The sequence below is a fragment of the Chaetodon trifascialis genome, chromosome 7 (genome assembly GCF_039877785.1).
Source record: "Chaetodon trifascialis isolate fChaTrf1 chromosome 7, fChaTrf1.hap1, whole genome shotgun sequence".
Taxonomy (NCBI): Eukaryota; Metazoa; Chordata; class Actinopteri; order Chaetodontiformes; family Chaetodontidae; genus Chaetodon; species Chaetodon trifascialis.
In genome coordinates, this window is record NC_092062.1 from 24,839,738 (window position 1) to 24,856,269 (window position 16,532).

At 44.8% G+C, this 16,532-nt stretch overlaps 1 protein-coding gene across 1 annotated transcript in view; it reads right to left on the bottom strand.

Annotated features, from left to right (window-relative positions):
- Positions 1-16,322, bottom strand: part of iglon5 (IgLON family member 5) — a 97,688-nt gene extending 81,366 nt beyond the window's left edge. Inside the window, exon 1 of the mRNA XM_070965757.1 lies at positions 15,676-16,322. Within this exon, the coding sequence (XP_070821858.1) occupies positions 15,676-15,736 (61 nt within the window). The 5' untranslated portion in view covers positions 15,737-16,322. The remainder of the gene's footprint in view (positions 1-15,675) is intronic.
- Between the last annotated feature and the right edge of the window lie 210 nt (positions 16,323-16,532).

A 16,532-nucleotide genomic window follows, 5' to 3' on the forward strand; every position in this document is an offset into this window, starting at 1 on the left:
ACTACTACTTTACTACTAAAAAAAACTGCCTGTAGCTCCAAAGACTTCTGATTAATTTCACATTTCACCTGTTTAATAAACAATTATCTTTCCTACACGATATACTGATTTCAAAATGGCAAGTAATAAACCATCAGAGCGCCCACATGCGCACTTCGCCCACAACTTTTATTTGTTATAGTTTACCTCACCCGCAGTCTGAGGTTGTTTTGTCATGCACTGACTTTTCAAATCTGTACTTTTTCTCTTTTTGTATTAACTATGCTGCGTGAAAAAGTTGTATTACTATTATTAATTATTAACCACCACATCCACAATGTTTGCAGCAGCACAAAATTGAAAATGTGCACATGGATAAGCAGGATCAGAAACAGACTGATGAGGTCTGAAAATTCTTTTGTGTTATTTAATGTCAAAATTTGCATAGTGTAGGATACACATGTACCAATCTGATTATGTTGTCTTGCTGCTTCTAAGTGGAAGCTCGGTATAGTGAGCCCTGCACTTACGTAAACAAAGCTTTGATTAACTGGTCTTTACTCTGACCCCAATCTTAGAAAAACCCAGATATGCTCTAACTATGGGTTGCTTTACACAGGTAATGTATGGCAAGGTCATCCGTCAACCCTGTGTAATTAACTGGGTGGCCTGTAAATGCGCCTTTAGGATACCATTAACCCGTGCTAGCCTAACAAGGCTGAGCAAACACAGGCTAAATACACCAGCAAACACACATCTGTGGCCGGAGTGAGTGGGAGAGCAGAGAGGAAAATCCATTTCATGAATATTGGATTTCATTATGAGGGTGAAAAACAGCTTTACTGTGGATCATTCTTTAATGACCCAAAGTCCACACGCATGAATCTTTTAGTAGTGGCTGTCTGTTTGATATGGGAGAAGGAATAAGAGGAAAAAGGAGAGGGGGGAGCCGTTTCCCTAGTGGGTTTTGACGGACCATGAGACGAGACTGGGGTTGAGCACCTGGATCATGGACTCAGACAATCTTTTGGACAGGTAGGTCATCCTGTTCCAGACACAGAAAGAAGCCAAGAGGGGATTCAGTTCTCAGACACACTTGTTGTAGTTTTCCTTATTTATGGGAACCTGCAATGGAGAAACAACAGAGTTTGGATCCAGATTTAATGTCTGTCTCAAATCTTACGCCATGACTTATTTTATGGATGCTTGCCGTCGGGTTTATTTCTTTGTTCAGGGTTTGTTTTCAATACGAGAGCAGAAGCTTGCAGCTGAGAGCCTCCTCTCGCCTCCGAACTGAAACCCCACTGATTGGCCGAGAGGTCAGACTCCTCGCTTTACTCCACGACTATATCGAGCCACTAGACTGCACGCCACCTTTCACTTTTATTTCGTTTTTTGTCGCTAGCAGTTAACAAACAAGTCGCCTTTCTGGCCAGGGAGTTTGCATTGACCCAGTTTTCTGAGAATGTGTTACACCAGATGTGAGTCTGATTTGTATTCAGCTCTAATTCAACACCTGGATGTTTTCTTTGTTTTATCTTGGAAATGGAGCGCTGTCATACTCAATATATTTAGTGCTAAAATATTTTTATCTTCACTCTCACAAATTCTCCTTCGATCCATCAGTGACTCAGAGGTGATAGACATTACGATGAGTAACTGCAAGGAACACTGGTGAGTAATGGCAATAAAGCTAACATGCCAGGGAACATGATGTAATATTAGTCAGTGCAGCACTGCTGAGCTGATTTGTCATGTTTAGTTATGTTGTGACATCCTCTGCTGCTCAAATCACGATTTTATGGCTATATCAAAGTGCATCTGTATTCAATGATACAACGCAGGATCTAAAAGGGAATATATCAGAGATCAAAAGGCAAGTGGGTGCACAAGATCAAAAGTTTAACGCTGGTGCGGAAAAATGTAACATATCATTAATCACATGTTATTACAATGCACACCACATTGCTATTGCGTTATTTTTTTTTTTCTGCAGCTTGGAGGGAAGCGAGTGTCCCCCGATTATGGAGCTACTTAAAATCAGCAGCTTCAACTGAAGATGCAGGTGGAGTAACACAGGCATGAAATGAATGTGGCAACCAACCTGGCAGAGCTAATAAATAAAACAACCAACCACAGCGAGACACAGCCCTCCATATGGTGTGCTTCTGTCTTGCACACCAACTCTATCTGGCTCATCCATCCTTTGTGCAGAGCACGGCCCATCCCAGGAGTGGCCTTACCCTTTCCAGGCCAGCCAATTAACTCCTGAAATGCAGCATTCTCCTCACCTACCCCTTCCTTACATGCAGGAGCCATTACTGCGCTGCCTCCTCTTGACCTTCTTTCAAAGAGGATTCATCAGTTCACCAGGATCCATTCAGTGTCACCCTGACGTCAGCGGTTTGTAATGCATGGTCCAGGGTTACAGTCGTCGGAGAGAATATTCTGCACTGCTTTACTAATGTGAAATGACAGATATTTTTTGTAATACAATCTGTTCTTTTTCTATCGTCCGCACTTTTAACTTCCTTTTTGGTCCTGCGGACAATGCATCTCCTCTGAAACACATTCAGCTTCATTGTATCACATGCATTTTCCTTATTAAGACATATATAGATATTGGATATATCCATCCATCCATCCATTATCTATACCACCTATCCCTTTCGGGGTTGCGGGGGGCTGGAGCCTATCCCAGCTACAATGGGCGAGAGGCGGGGTACACCCTGGGCCGGTCGCCAGCCGATTGCAGGGCCACATGTAATGACAAACAAACATTCACACTCACACTCACACTCACACCTACGGACAATTTAGAGTCATCAATTAACCTAATGAGCATGTTTTTGGTCTGTGGGAGGAAGCCGGAGTACCCGGAGAGAACCCACACATGTTAGTAACATGCAAACTTCACACAGAAAGGCCCCGCCTGACCCGGGGATCGAACCGGCAACCTTCTTGCTGTGAGGCACGCGCACTACCTGCTGCGCCACCGTGCAGCCCATATTGGACATATATATATACATATTTAACATTCTTGTGATACTAACAGCCACATTTCTCATGATCATCATGGAGAGCATATTCGCCAGCATCTGCTGTGATATACCATTTCAATAGGCTGTTGGATATTGTCATCCTTGCAGAAGTACGGCACAAAGCAAGTTATTAACATCTCCACACTTTCCCATTAAACTTGCTGCAAAGGGAGTGTATTACGGGGGCACCACAGCAGGGGAGGCACAGCTTTTATTACAAGTTGTGGAGTTCCCCACTTAATCAGGGCAGGCACAGAAGGTTGACAACTCTGATGCTACTTTTTTATCACATTATATCCATAACCCTGTAGGCACCAAGTTGCCCCAGAAAAAGCAGACAGATGGCCTTAGGTTGTGCGCTTGTGTCTTTAAGTGTGAGCCGAGAGCAGGAAGTAGCAACGGGTGAGTGGGCACAGTCGGAGGGCCAGGGGTCCCCAGGGCTGAGCACCAAAGCATAACTTATGGAACACAAACTGGCTGCGTTTTACATTATAATAATGCAGCGCTACTGTAATGCAATTCCATCCACTTCCATTTTTGACTGTGTAATTGCTGTCCTCTGAATTGAAATGTTGCCGTTTCAAAGACACAGTATTTCAAAGCCATTCAGTCTATATGGCTTGACAAGTTGTGTTGTGCCATCTTTCCTTTCAGCCTGTGCAGCATACTTGTATAAAAGAGAATCTTTGCTCATTTAGAAGTGCCTGCTTTAAGGAAAAAAATCAGTGCGCTACATCAAACTGCACTGTCAAAATGCTGACAATGGACATCTATATACTTGAGAATAAAAGCCTCGCTGTGATGAAGGGAGCAGAAATGAGGCATTAAATGGCAAGCTTTGGCTGAAAAGTTTCTTATTCAGTGCATGATATCAACCATATTTGCTAAAGCGCGTCATACTCAGCTCCTCTGTCCAATTTTCGGAGACAAAAACATGTTTTAATCAAGTGCAATCCATTACACGTATGACATCACTGCTGTAACTGTCTGAACCTTGAGCGAGGTCTTCTCCAGCCATCAAAACTCTTCACATTAATTCACCACGCAAAACCAGTCTGGTAAAAAATCTAATTAAAGGAAAATCAATAGCACCAGCAGAATTCCTTCCATCATTTGGATTCATAAATGCTCTGTAGGGCTGAACTGAAATGCTTTTTTTTTTTCTGTTGCTGCAACTTTCCGCACTCTAGTCGACCAGCTGCTATCTTTCTCTCCTCTCTCCCCGAAAACGAAAAAAATCTTAATAGAAGCCCAATGTCAATAAGGCTTGATCATGATGGATTCAAGAGAGGATCAATCACGTCGGTCTGATTGAGAAAACACCTGCACTGTCTGCCCCACATTCGTCATGTCTGATTTAGCTGCCTCCCCGCAGTATACAGATCAATTCTGATTACAGCTGTCAAACCCGAAATAACAGACAAAGGTAACTGCAGGTTTGATAAAGCAGATATTCATGATAAATAGGGCAACATGAAGCTTAATAACAAGTGTTGAATTGGGTAGTTTCTCTTCTGTGGTTCAGATATGATCTGATCTAAATCTTGGATATTGTGGGTCCTGCTCTGGCGTCACCCTGATACGGATTCTGCTTTTGCTGTTTTGCAGAACTCCAACATTTTTATCTTGAACCTTCCCCCATTTCATTTTGTATTGGTGGCCTCTCATCACATCATCGCTCAGTCTATGACTCGATTTTTCATTTTATAGTGAAGGCAGATTTTTTTTTTTTTTTTGCATGCAGCCGAAATGCATAAAGGGGGGAGGTGAAACAGGCTGAGTGGAACCCAAATCAACACATTCATTTCTATAATGTCAACCGTTCCAATAACTCTTCCCCTGTCTCCAAGCACAGCAGTTGTTGTCAGGTATAGATATTGACTTGTCAGCAAAAATATGTTGTATTAGAGTACTGTTGCCCAACATTAAGCAGCTAATTGCCCTTTTCTGACACCTTCATTATTTCTTAATGGAACTGGAGGTCTGCTGGCCAGAGAAAGGTCACATCGATACAGTCGGTACTCCCGTGATGGGGAGAGAGTGTGATGTTTGCCGCTGTGACAAAACGGTCTCGCAGAGCCATTTCTACAGAAGAGATTTGCTCAGATGTTTGTGTTTTTATGTGCTAAACCTTTCTGACGCTTCCAGCACTATATGAAGAGTTCATTTGCAAAAAACAGGTATCTCCGTTTTGATTCATTCCCCTAAAAATCATCTTTTATTTTTTTTGTGCACTCAAGGGAATATCAGTCAGAGTGGTTTCGGTTTATTCGTTTTAAGAATGGCTTTTATCTGCTTTTGCAAATGAACTCTTCATATTTGATCAGTATATCAAACATGGCATTAACGCAGAACGCCCATGGATTATTGGGCTCTGGCAATCATTTTTATTGATACATTTGCTTTAGTGGTGCACAACTGCGGCATCTGGGAGTAAACAGCAGCTCAACGAGGACAGAGTGAAGAGGAATTTTAATTGGAAATTTGACTTGTATCTCAGGAATTACATGCATTTTAATGAGTACAATTTGGCCATATTCCTTCATGTTCAGCGCCGCTCTAACACACGAGGAAAGAAAAAATTAATTGACATGTGTCTTTAAAGCCTTGAAATGAGTACAAAAAATATATATATATTTGATCAGCATTTGAAAATCACTCTGGCACCCCAGGAATGAGATTACACAACAGATTAGACATTCACCCACATCCCTCAGCGAAGAACGGACTGAAATGTGGTTGAAGCACAATGTAAGCCCTTTCCCTGGAAATGTCTTAAATAATGTGTGAGTCGTATACTGAGCGCACAACCGCCTTCATGCAGGTCCAAGCACTAATGGAATTTCACTCACGGCTTTACAACACTGGGAAGAGCAGCACAGGCTTTTAGCGTTATCCAACCACACATCTAATTAGTGAAATATCATAATACAATAACACGGCAGCGTCTTCTCCCAAACCCAATTAATGGTCTATTGCGGTACAAATGTTTGATGAAATCTCACCTAACATCCCAATTACCACAAGAGCACCACAAATATGATATTTTGTTCAAAAAAATATTCCTGTGATCTTACGCCTCAAAATGTGCGAGGCAGTTTTTAATTGTCCAACACCCAGAGCACGTGCAGAATCCAAATGTCTCAAGACACTGGAGTCCATCTACGGGCTGTCACAGACAAATCCGGAGTGAAATTCTCCTTAACTGAGTCTTACTGTCAAGATGTCGTGCTAATATGGACACTTTATTACAAGAAAATCCCGCCGGTGCCTTCACAGCTGGAGCTGGAGCCACGTGGCAGCCTGAAACCACAGGAGAGTTGCGGCGTATCTCTAAATCACAGCATAAGCTCTGAGTGCAGGGCAGCGACGACGTCAAGCACTGACTACCACCAGGCATTGGCGTGGTTTGTTTTCCTAATTATGCAGCTTTTCAAACAGCAACCGAAACATGTAACGTTAGTATCTGATTGCTGTTTATACTGGCAATTTAAAAGAGTGTCTAAGTATAATATTTTATATGACCTGTTGATTCTTGACAAGCTCCAAACCACTTATTATGATGTGGGCACACTGCATGAGCGTCTTATTAGAGGTGTGCTGCCTCACTGGAATAACTCCCTAACCAGTGGCAGATCACATTAGCACCAGCTCCTTAATGCTGCAGTATCAGAAAACAAGTGACCCTGAAACAATTTTACTACTCCCACTCATAGCAATATCACCCAAACACAGTCTTCATTGGCAGGATAAACCTGCCATGTTTTTTATTCCACCTAATCATCTGCCTGCGAAATCAATCCATCTCGATCACTGCCTGTTGCGGGTCTTTGAATACCTCCTCCCCCTCTTCCCTCGTACCATCTGTCTCTCTTCCCTTGCTTCCTCCCAGCAGCACTCCTTCAATCATTTTTTCATAACTCCTCCATCTCTCCAGCCTGTCCACCCTCATAGGCTCCCCTCCGTCTCCCCCCACCCCCAACCCCACGCCGCTTCTCACTCTCTGCTTTAAATATACATGCTACCGCACCACACACGCTGCATGTAGGGTGTTTTCTGTGGGTGCAAATTTCATGCCAACGTGCGAACACACCCGCTAATGACTGGAGAGGGGTGGCATCGACACCGGCCGGACTTGATTCACGGCAACACGTTAGCCGTCTCAGCTGCTGACCAGCTCATTATCATTTAGAACTGCTCTCTGCACAAACTACACACCCACACGGTCTGTCTCTAACTCCTGACAGGAATTAGAATTATGTGAAAGTCAGGACGAGAGAGATTCTTACAGTTGCTATTATGTAGTGCCAAAGTCCGGGGACCCAGACTCTCGTATGCCTTTTTTTGTTCCCGTAGGAGACAATGTTGGTATGTGGTGCTCATTAGCGCACCCTGTGTCGCTCCTCCACCTCTCGCTCACGCCTTCTCTCTCTCTGTCTATTAAAGTCTGGGACACAATTATCCCCATTCTCTGTCTCTCTCTTTCACCCTCCATCTCTCTCGCTCACTGTGAATGAGAGTCTGGAACACAATTACCCCTGTCCTCTCTCTCTTTCCTGCACTTTATCCATCCCTCCCTCTCTCCAGCTCTCTCTCCACCTCTTATGGCTTCGGGAGAAGTCTGTGAAGGGAGCAGCTGCTGAAATATTTATTGATCTGTTTTCCTCAGTTTTATTTATTTCCCTCTCTTCCCTCTTGCCCTCCCTTCCCCTCTGCACAGACCCAGAAACACCTCCAGCACCTTGAGATGTCAGAGGCGGCAGAGGGGCTGAAAATCCACAACATGAAACCATTATTTAGCATTTGTTGCACCTGGTAGTTTTACCTGTGTAAACAAAACAAAAGGCGTGAGTGCGGGATGAAGGCAAATGTGAGAGCAACAGCGGCATCAGCTCCAGCAAGGACAGACGCGGCACAGATTGAGCCGTGAGACAGGTGGATTGTTCGGCATATTTTGATGGCAGCATCCGCTGCAGGGGGTTGTTGACAGGAGACACCAAGGTGCTGTTCATCTTTTTCTTTTTTTTTTTGTCAGAGTAAAGGAAGTTGTACACAACTGCAGGCTATTGAAGTAGTAGTAGTCATGGCAACAATGCCCCGAGCAATTATAATTACAATGGTAACAGTGTTAGCGTTGGACAAAATGGATTCACTGATGAATCTGACGTTATCTCAGCATAATTAAAAGGCTTCCACGCTATCGTATGTCCCCGTGGTAAATACCAGCGCAGTTAACCGGGAGTTTTGAGGTTACTCCGACGGCGAGCGATTCAGCAGTCGTTTGAAACTAATGTTTTTCTCCGGCATTCTGTTGCAGCACAAAATGATTAAACACACACACACACACACACACACACACACACACACACACACACAAACACACACACACACACACACACACACACACACAAAGGAAGGATCAAACACATAAACACATGAACACACTGAGACACAAAAAATCACACACACAAAGCTAAGTCCCATCACCAGGCATGGCCTGCATTAGTGCCTAAGCCTTTTCCATTGATTTGCCGGCGAGCTCCTTGTCTTTTGGTAATGAGGACAGGGAGAGAAGCGGGACCCTCGTCCCTCCCGGCTCCCCTAGGACAATCCGCCCGCACTAATCTGAATTGTGTTTCCAATGATGCTAACTCCCTGGCACAAAAAAGACTAGAAGGAAGAGGAATAGAGAGAAGAAAATCACACAGTGCTCTCCCTCCCCCTCTAACAGTATTCATTCCTCTTAAATGTGTAACATCTGCACATCACCAAACAAGAAAACATCTCTTTTTCTCGCTCCCTCTTTCTCCCTGCAGACAGCTCAATCTGCAGCGTGGACTGAAGCCTTGAAAACCAAAGAGAAGAAATGTGCACTGCGCTGAGACTTATTCGATTTTCTCCATATGAACGCTACTGAACAGAGATCAATGAGAGTTATTAATACCCACGCTGATGTATATGCATGTATCTATATCTACACGCACACGCGCGCATGTTAGTATTTCATCACGGAGATGTGGAGACATTGCATAGACTTAGACCTAGACTCATTTCTTGGAGACCATAACCACAAGCACTACTTGCCTTACCCTAACCTTAACCCCAGTCTATGTAATGTAATGATTTACATCACGGGAACTTGTGGTTTGTCTCCACAAGAGGAGATTTATGTCCCCACAACATGAGTAATACATGACCACACACACACACACACACACACACACACACACACACACACACACACACACACACACACACACACACACATACATATATACAAAATATAAGATGTCCCCTGCCCTGGTCTCCCTAATGGGCTGGGCTCCATTGGCTTTCTATTGATTTACCGTTCACACCTTTAGCGGGGGAATTGTTGAAATTCATCTTCCCAGTGGCCCAAGCAAAGGAGCTATTCCACAGTGTATGCATGCATACGTTTATTTCTCTGTGAGAGTGTGTGTGTGTGTGTGCGTGCGTGGGCAGTGGTTGATGTGCATACACGAGCCACCACTTATTCCTGCTTCTACAGCCACTCTGCTCCCTCTTGAATGATCCTTCCACTGCACTAAATAAAACATAGCCCTCTTTCATTTGTTACAGTGAGAACCCACAGCTAATATTCATATTCACACCCGGACCGACGCAGGTCTTTAAGCTGGGACTGGGACACGGGGAGGACGAGGGGAGGTTGTAACGAAGCGAATTACTACAGTAATTAAACACTGTATAACTACCTGTCCCGAGCTGAGAGCGGTCCTGGTTCCTTTCCATTACACTGAACTCCATATATTATAACTGTAATTATAATTGCAAACAAGCCTCGCTGTAATCATTATTTATGACACTGACACTATGTGTAATTGCCAACCCCCCGAACCAATATGTGAGGCCCAATGAAGTGTTTATCAAAACCGACAGGAAAAATCTCAAGGGCAGCGAGGTGGTGCTGTATCTGCCGATCGTCCACAGCAACACTGTGACTAACCATCCTCACTGGGATTGAACCAGTGACCTCTCAGTCAGCGCTCTGGCCAGATTGCAGCCAACACTACGAGATGCAGAGTTCAGCTTCAGCCTGGCAGGTCGCGGGGTCACCAGCTCAGGGGTTATTCATCTCTGTCTGGCCTGTAATTGGAAATGCTGCAAAACCTGATAATGACTACGACTCAACATTCCTCTCTGTTCTGTTCTGGTCACTGATACCTGCCACCCCTTAAATACAGCATTTGAGTTGCCTTCTTCAGGGCGGAGGTAAGGACTCCCCAGAGCCATGTGCTATAGATTCGAACATTTCATTTTAGTGTGTGCAATAAGATCGCTTAATTCACAAGCATTGCAGCTGCCAAAGAGAGTCGCTGTTTTATTGTCCTCCTGTCTTCTTGTTTTCCTTTTTTTTTTTTAATTTCTTCTGCTCTTGCTTGTTCTCATTTATGTTTACAATTTTATTTTGACTGACTGTTTTCTGACAGTTTTTATGGGTATTATGTGTTCATCCTTAAAAATCATATTATGCTGATGAATGAGTCTGCTTTGGTGTGTGTGCTTTTGCCATTCTGCAAAGCCAAATTTCCCATGTGAGACAATAAAACTGGACTGAACCGGATGTATTTTACAGTCCTTGATGTGGATCCTTAACACCTTGAAATCCAATAAAAATGCTGTCAGTGGTTGCTGGGTAAGACATGATTCTTTGCAGTGTATTCAGAGGGATAAAGTCTTGGTACAAAAGCTGTTTCATTACAAAAGTTATTATCCTAAATCATCAGTGGGAGGTATTTGACTTTTTTCAATATTGCTTCTGCTGCTTTAAGATTAAAAATGATGATTCTCACTTTCTGATGCCTTTACCGTAACAGCACTTCCTAACGCACATCAACAGTGGAATATATCAAAATCAATTAGAAATATGGCCGCAAGCGTCAATTCTGAGTTCAGGCCCTTTGACGCTCAACAGCAGGAAACAGTTCACTGGGCCAAAATTACAGCTGCGAGCGACGAGCGGCTTTCAGGCTCACAAAGACGAGCAACGTCACGTCGGCTAGTTTCATTTTGTTTAATCGCGGAGCGGGACCAACATAACACACTTGTTTCATCGCCACAAAGCCTGCAGCGTTTCAATAAGTGCACACTCAGATTTGCCCCCCCCCCCTTCATTGGATTTGAATGAAACTCAGTGGGCATGTTCGGGAGCTAGCGTGCGACATCTCCGGTGAGTGTAATCAGGATTGCTTAAAGGCACCTTGAGTTGAGAGCAAATTTGGATAGTCCGCGCCTAGTTACAGTCATCAATGTGACTTCAGATTTTGACTAACACTGACCCGAGAGCATGTCCAATTACATTGGTGAAATTCTGTCCCCTGGGTTTTGAGGCACGCACTTTTGTTTTGTGTGGCGCCCCCTATGGGTCGGGCTCTAAATGCTTCAGTAGGCCCATTTCCAATCTCAGCCTGAAGATACGTACCAATATTTACGATGACTGGGTTCATTTTCCTGATAAGCGCCGCTCCTCGCAAACTTTTTTGTTTGATGCCGTTCAACCGATCTTCCTCATTTATAGTAGAAATGCCTATCTCGACCCCCTGATGCTGTATACACAATTTAATGTTGATACAGCAAAAAGCCAACAAGTTCTACTCATATCAGTGACTTTAAAAAAATTCAACATGGTGGACATTTATGGTCCTAGAGGTTTTTTGTGGAGCACATTGAGCTGAATTTGTGAGGTGGGTTGAGGGGAGTGGCCTTTCCAAAAGTGAATTTTTGGGCCTTAATTACTGCGCCACCATCTGGCTGATTGGGCTCATCTTTGGAGGAACTTGGACATCATTTCCATTTATTTTTTTAATTTCGTGTTTCTGGGTCTTTCCAGCTCACAGCAATTTGAACCGCTGTGGAAAATATTATTATTATTATTATTATTATTATTTGTATTAGTATTAGTAGTAGTAGTAGAATCAACCAGCAAAAACACAGAAGGGTTGTGCACCTCCTGGACTTGAACCCTGAATAAAACACATCTCACAAACATTCTCCAGTCCACCGTACTTTATTCTCCAAACGTTCTGGCTTTATCAGACTTGAATATCAACTCTTAACCATTAAGATGAATCAAGTTTCTATACAACATCAAACTCACCTATGTGTTTTCCATCACAGTGCCTGTCACTGCCAGTCCTAGGTCAAAACACAGCTGGAGACAAGATGGTTCTTAAAGCACTTTCTTGACTGCACTAGGTGTGAGGAATAGATTCAGCGGAAGATGCTGGATTCACAGCATCACAGGCCACCACAGAGCAGTGAGAGAGATAGCGAAGCGAAACCTAAGGGGGAAACATTCAGACCTCAGACCCACTCCAGGCTGGTTAAACCTCCAACCCATGTCCCTGAGGCTCTTGAGACCAAATCCAGGACCTCTCACTCCAACACTTGCAGATAAATAAAACCTGCCAAAATGGCAGAGCATTTCTAAGCCAAACATGGAGAACAACAGCACACAGACACCATGGATTTCAAAGGGAGGGAGAAAAAGCAGAGGCCCCTCCAGAATAGGAGCGCAAGGCATCTGTTGATGCTGGCATCTCCCTTCTCTTCATGTCCAAGCCAAGACTGGCGATCCAGTCAAGCGTGTGCGTGTGCGTGCATGTGTGTGTGTGTGTGTGTGTGTGTGTGTGTGTGTGTGTGTGTGTGTGTGTGTGTGTGTGTGTGTGTGTGTGTGTGTGAGGGGGCAGGGATGAAGGGTGGCTACGTGCTAACATGTGCAATGTGCATTGACCCCACTTGGCCCCCATATGTTGCTGAGACAAGAAGGAGGGTGGACTACAAAGCAACCCTGCCTGTTTTCACCTGTGTTTCTGCCCTGTGCACTTCCTCTTACCAGAACCTCCATCACAGCAGTGCACATTGGAGGGAAGACCCATCTGTTTGGCTCTTTGAGCACTGCTGACATATATGTAAGGCATACAGTACAGAGTGCACCCTGTGAAAGTGAGATTTCCTGCAATAATTGCATTAATGAATACCAGCGAGGCTGAGATCTGTTTCTTAAACATCTGAATATAAAATTAAAATAATATCCTTTGATATATAACCTTAACGTCCTCTGCTGTGACCTAATGTACCACCGTAAGCAGAGGCAATTTCTCTTGTCATCTTCGCTTTTCACTGAATCAATGACGGCATTATTCTCATTATCAGATCTTGCAGGTTTCTGTCATAACAGAAATCCTTTGAGCGGAGGGTAAATTGTTTAATTTCGTGTGGAGGTGTGCGCGTGTGCGTGTGTGTGTGTGTGTGTGTGTGGATACATTCGCAGGCTTAATGTTTCATCATCGGGAAATCAGCAAAGCCTCACAGTGTCTGGTCTCATAGATGAAACAGGTTTTGATTAATTGCAGACTGCTTGTGTGCCAGAAATATGCTGATATTTTACTGTATGTATGAGTGGGCGCTTGGCCATCCACCTTTCTAGAGTTATGGTTCTCAGACATTTTAAGTGAAGAAAAGGGAGAATAACTGAGGTAAGGAACAGCATGATGGCATGCCAGGAGCTGGCCATCACACCCATGGAGTGGCTTGTGCATTCACATGCCAAGCCAGTAGGAAAGCTTTGAATCGCCTAATTGTGTTTTGCAGCATAGAAAAAGGCCCTTTTCAACCTGGTTGGCAGGCCATTGTACAGGTCTGAAACACATTTTACTATCTGTTTCTGAGGGTAGGAAAGATAAAATAGCACTCTCTCCTAATAAATATTTGTCGTGCATAATGTGAGCTGGCTAAATGAGTGATAATTTCTGTCAGGAGCAAGAAATATCTTCAGATGAATAAAATTATGAACAGTCATTCAGGAATTTGTCTTATACATCATTAACCTAGCAATAATAACTCACACACAATCTGCTTTACAGTGGTGGTGAAGCATTTAAGCATCCACACTGGCCCGACTCTAAGGGGCACAGATAAAAAGGATTATTCCACTGCTGCATGATTTATCACGCAGCGGACAGTGCCTCTTTAACAGTCATGTTCTTCCTTTATAATGCATGCTTTCTACCCTAAAAGACGGACGTGTTGTGGACCTACAGCAACTCAGAGCAGCAGGCGGGATCCCTCTCCGAGATGAGTCTGCTTCACATGTGCTGCAATGTGCACAGCTCACATCAATATCCAATCATTCCTCTGACATGATTGGCCACACCTTCACATCCCCAAAAACCCCACAGGTCACAAATTCACAGGGCTGAAAGGTGAGATGAGACTCAGTGTGGCTGTAGGGTTGGTTTGTGTGGTGCTGAGCCCGTTGTGTTTGTGTGCTGTGTGCGTCCTGCAGGGCTGTCCGTCTGCTCTCTGCCTGGTGTGGAGAAGGGGCTTGCTGTGGCAAGCCAACCATGACCAGCTGGGCTCTCCTGCCCACAAGGAGCTCAGGAGCAGGAGGCTATAGCCCGTCTGCATCTGCAGGTTGTTAACCTCACATCTTATTGCACTGACACATCAATTATTGTTATTAAGGGCCGGAGTAATTTATTTATATACTGATTTCCCACAGGATGAAGGCAGGACTAATTGAGCCAGGTGTGTGTATTTGTGTGTGTGTGTGTTCATGTTCGACGGGCAGGGGGAGATTAGAGTACATGGTGAGAATGCCTTGCACAACTAATATATGATGGGACATCCCATAGCATGGGGAGAATATTAACGGATGTTGAAAAATGAAAGAGGATTTTAAGTATCCCCTGGTTAGCGTTCCCCGCGGACAGCAACAACATAACAGCACTGTTTGTGTTATTCATAATGAAGCAGGGTAATGTGGCACCTGAATCCTCTGGTAGCGCGAGTTATCTAAGCCCTGTGAAAGATTTTAACTGCAGGATGTGCAGAGCAGATGAATGAAGTGTGCTGGTCTGTTGAGCCATGGAGAAGATGTTTCAAGCCTGTGATAAAAGAAGAAATATATGCTCGACTACCCACTGCACGTTTGACCCCCTCAGCTGCCCCGATTGTCCATCCTTCACCATTTATTTCTCTTTGTCTCTCTCGACCTTGGGTTTGAAGACAGAGAACAAAACACTGTCTTTCTCTCCGGAGTCTCTCTGCATTGCTTTACCACTTATGTTACACCCCCCCCCACCACCACCACCACCACCACCACCACCAGCACAGCCACCCCCTCCCCCCGCACTGGTGGTGCGTCATGTGCGTGGGATACCAGGCCATTCATGTCACGTAAAGGAATGTTCACAGAAAACTGGGATGGGTGTTTGCTTTTTTCATAGTAAGCATCTTAACATGCACCACTCGTTGCTTACACTGAACCACGAGGTTGGCTTGGAGATGAACCTGGCGCTGCGCTCACACGCACGCGCCCACGCACGTCGACGCGCACGCACACACACACACACACACACACACACAGCATGTCTCTCTCTACATTTAAATACATCTCTGCGTGAGCAAATGGAAGAGCCGGAGCGCAGTGGCACGGCAGACACGCGTGATTCGCAGGCAGGTACACCCCCCACCACCACCACCACCACCCCCACCCCCCCGTCATTAGTATTCACCTCCACAGCCGTTTTCAGAAAATGAAAGGCGAAGAAACGTAGAGGCGCAGCAGCACGGAACCGTCAGCACACCGCCAAAGTAGCTCGTAAGAACTTACCTTTCGACAGCAGAACCAGGATCAACCCAGCGAACGCGTTCCACAAGAGGGGGCAGCCCATGATGGAGTTCTGATTGATTTCTGCTTGTTTTTGTAGCCAAAATGCCTCCGTATTCCTCCAGTAAGGTACCGTTGCGGGGAACCTGTGTGTGTAAAAAACGGCCCAGAGATGAATATCAGCAGAAATAGTCCGACGCTTCTACATGTGACTGGACGAAAACATCAGTCTTGTCCACTTGACTTTTCCTTTTGATGTCGTAGAGAGAGACGGAGAGGGCTGTTTGTCTTCTCCCGTGTAAAAGAATCAACCCGAAAAATATCAGAGCAGAGGAAAAAAAAACAAAAAAAAAAAAACAAATATCCCAGACACTTAGTTTGGCTCTCAATGCCTTCAAGGAAAGAGAAGATGTTTTAGGAAATGCATGGGAAGAAAAGGTAAAATTCAAACTGTCCAATGACTTGACATAAATGTTTTTCTGCCAGAGAACAGGATGGAGTCTGTGCGTCCTGACCAGTTGCAAGTCGCCACTTGAGCCTTAATTAGCCTGGTCCCGTATGCCTCTGTTGGTATGCAGCGCGTCTCTTCGCTCCGCACTCAGCGCGTCGCAGGGAGCAGCACTGAATGCGAGGCGCACAAGAAAGAGCATGATTGACAGTTCAAGGAGAGCCCCTTTCCCAATCACCGGCCCCAAGGAAGGAGGCGGGATTTACGATTGCACCGATGTCCCGCTCGGAGAGGCCGGCCAAGGAGCCTCACCGGCCAATCGCAGGCGCGCACTGGGCGGGCAGAGCGCTAGGCGAAGCGCGGCGCGGCGATAATGCAATGTGATTTATAGCCAGGACGGTGTTGCTGCAGT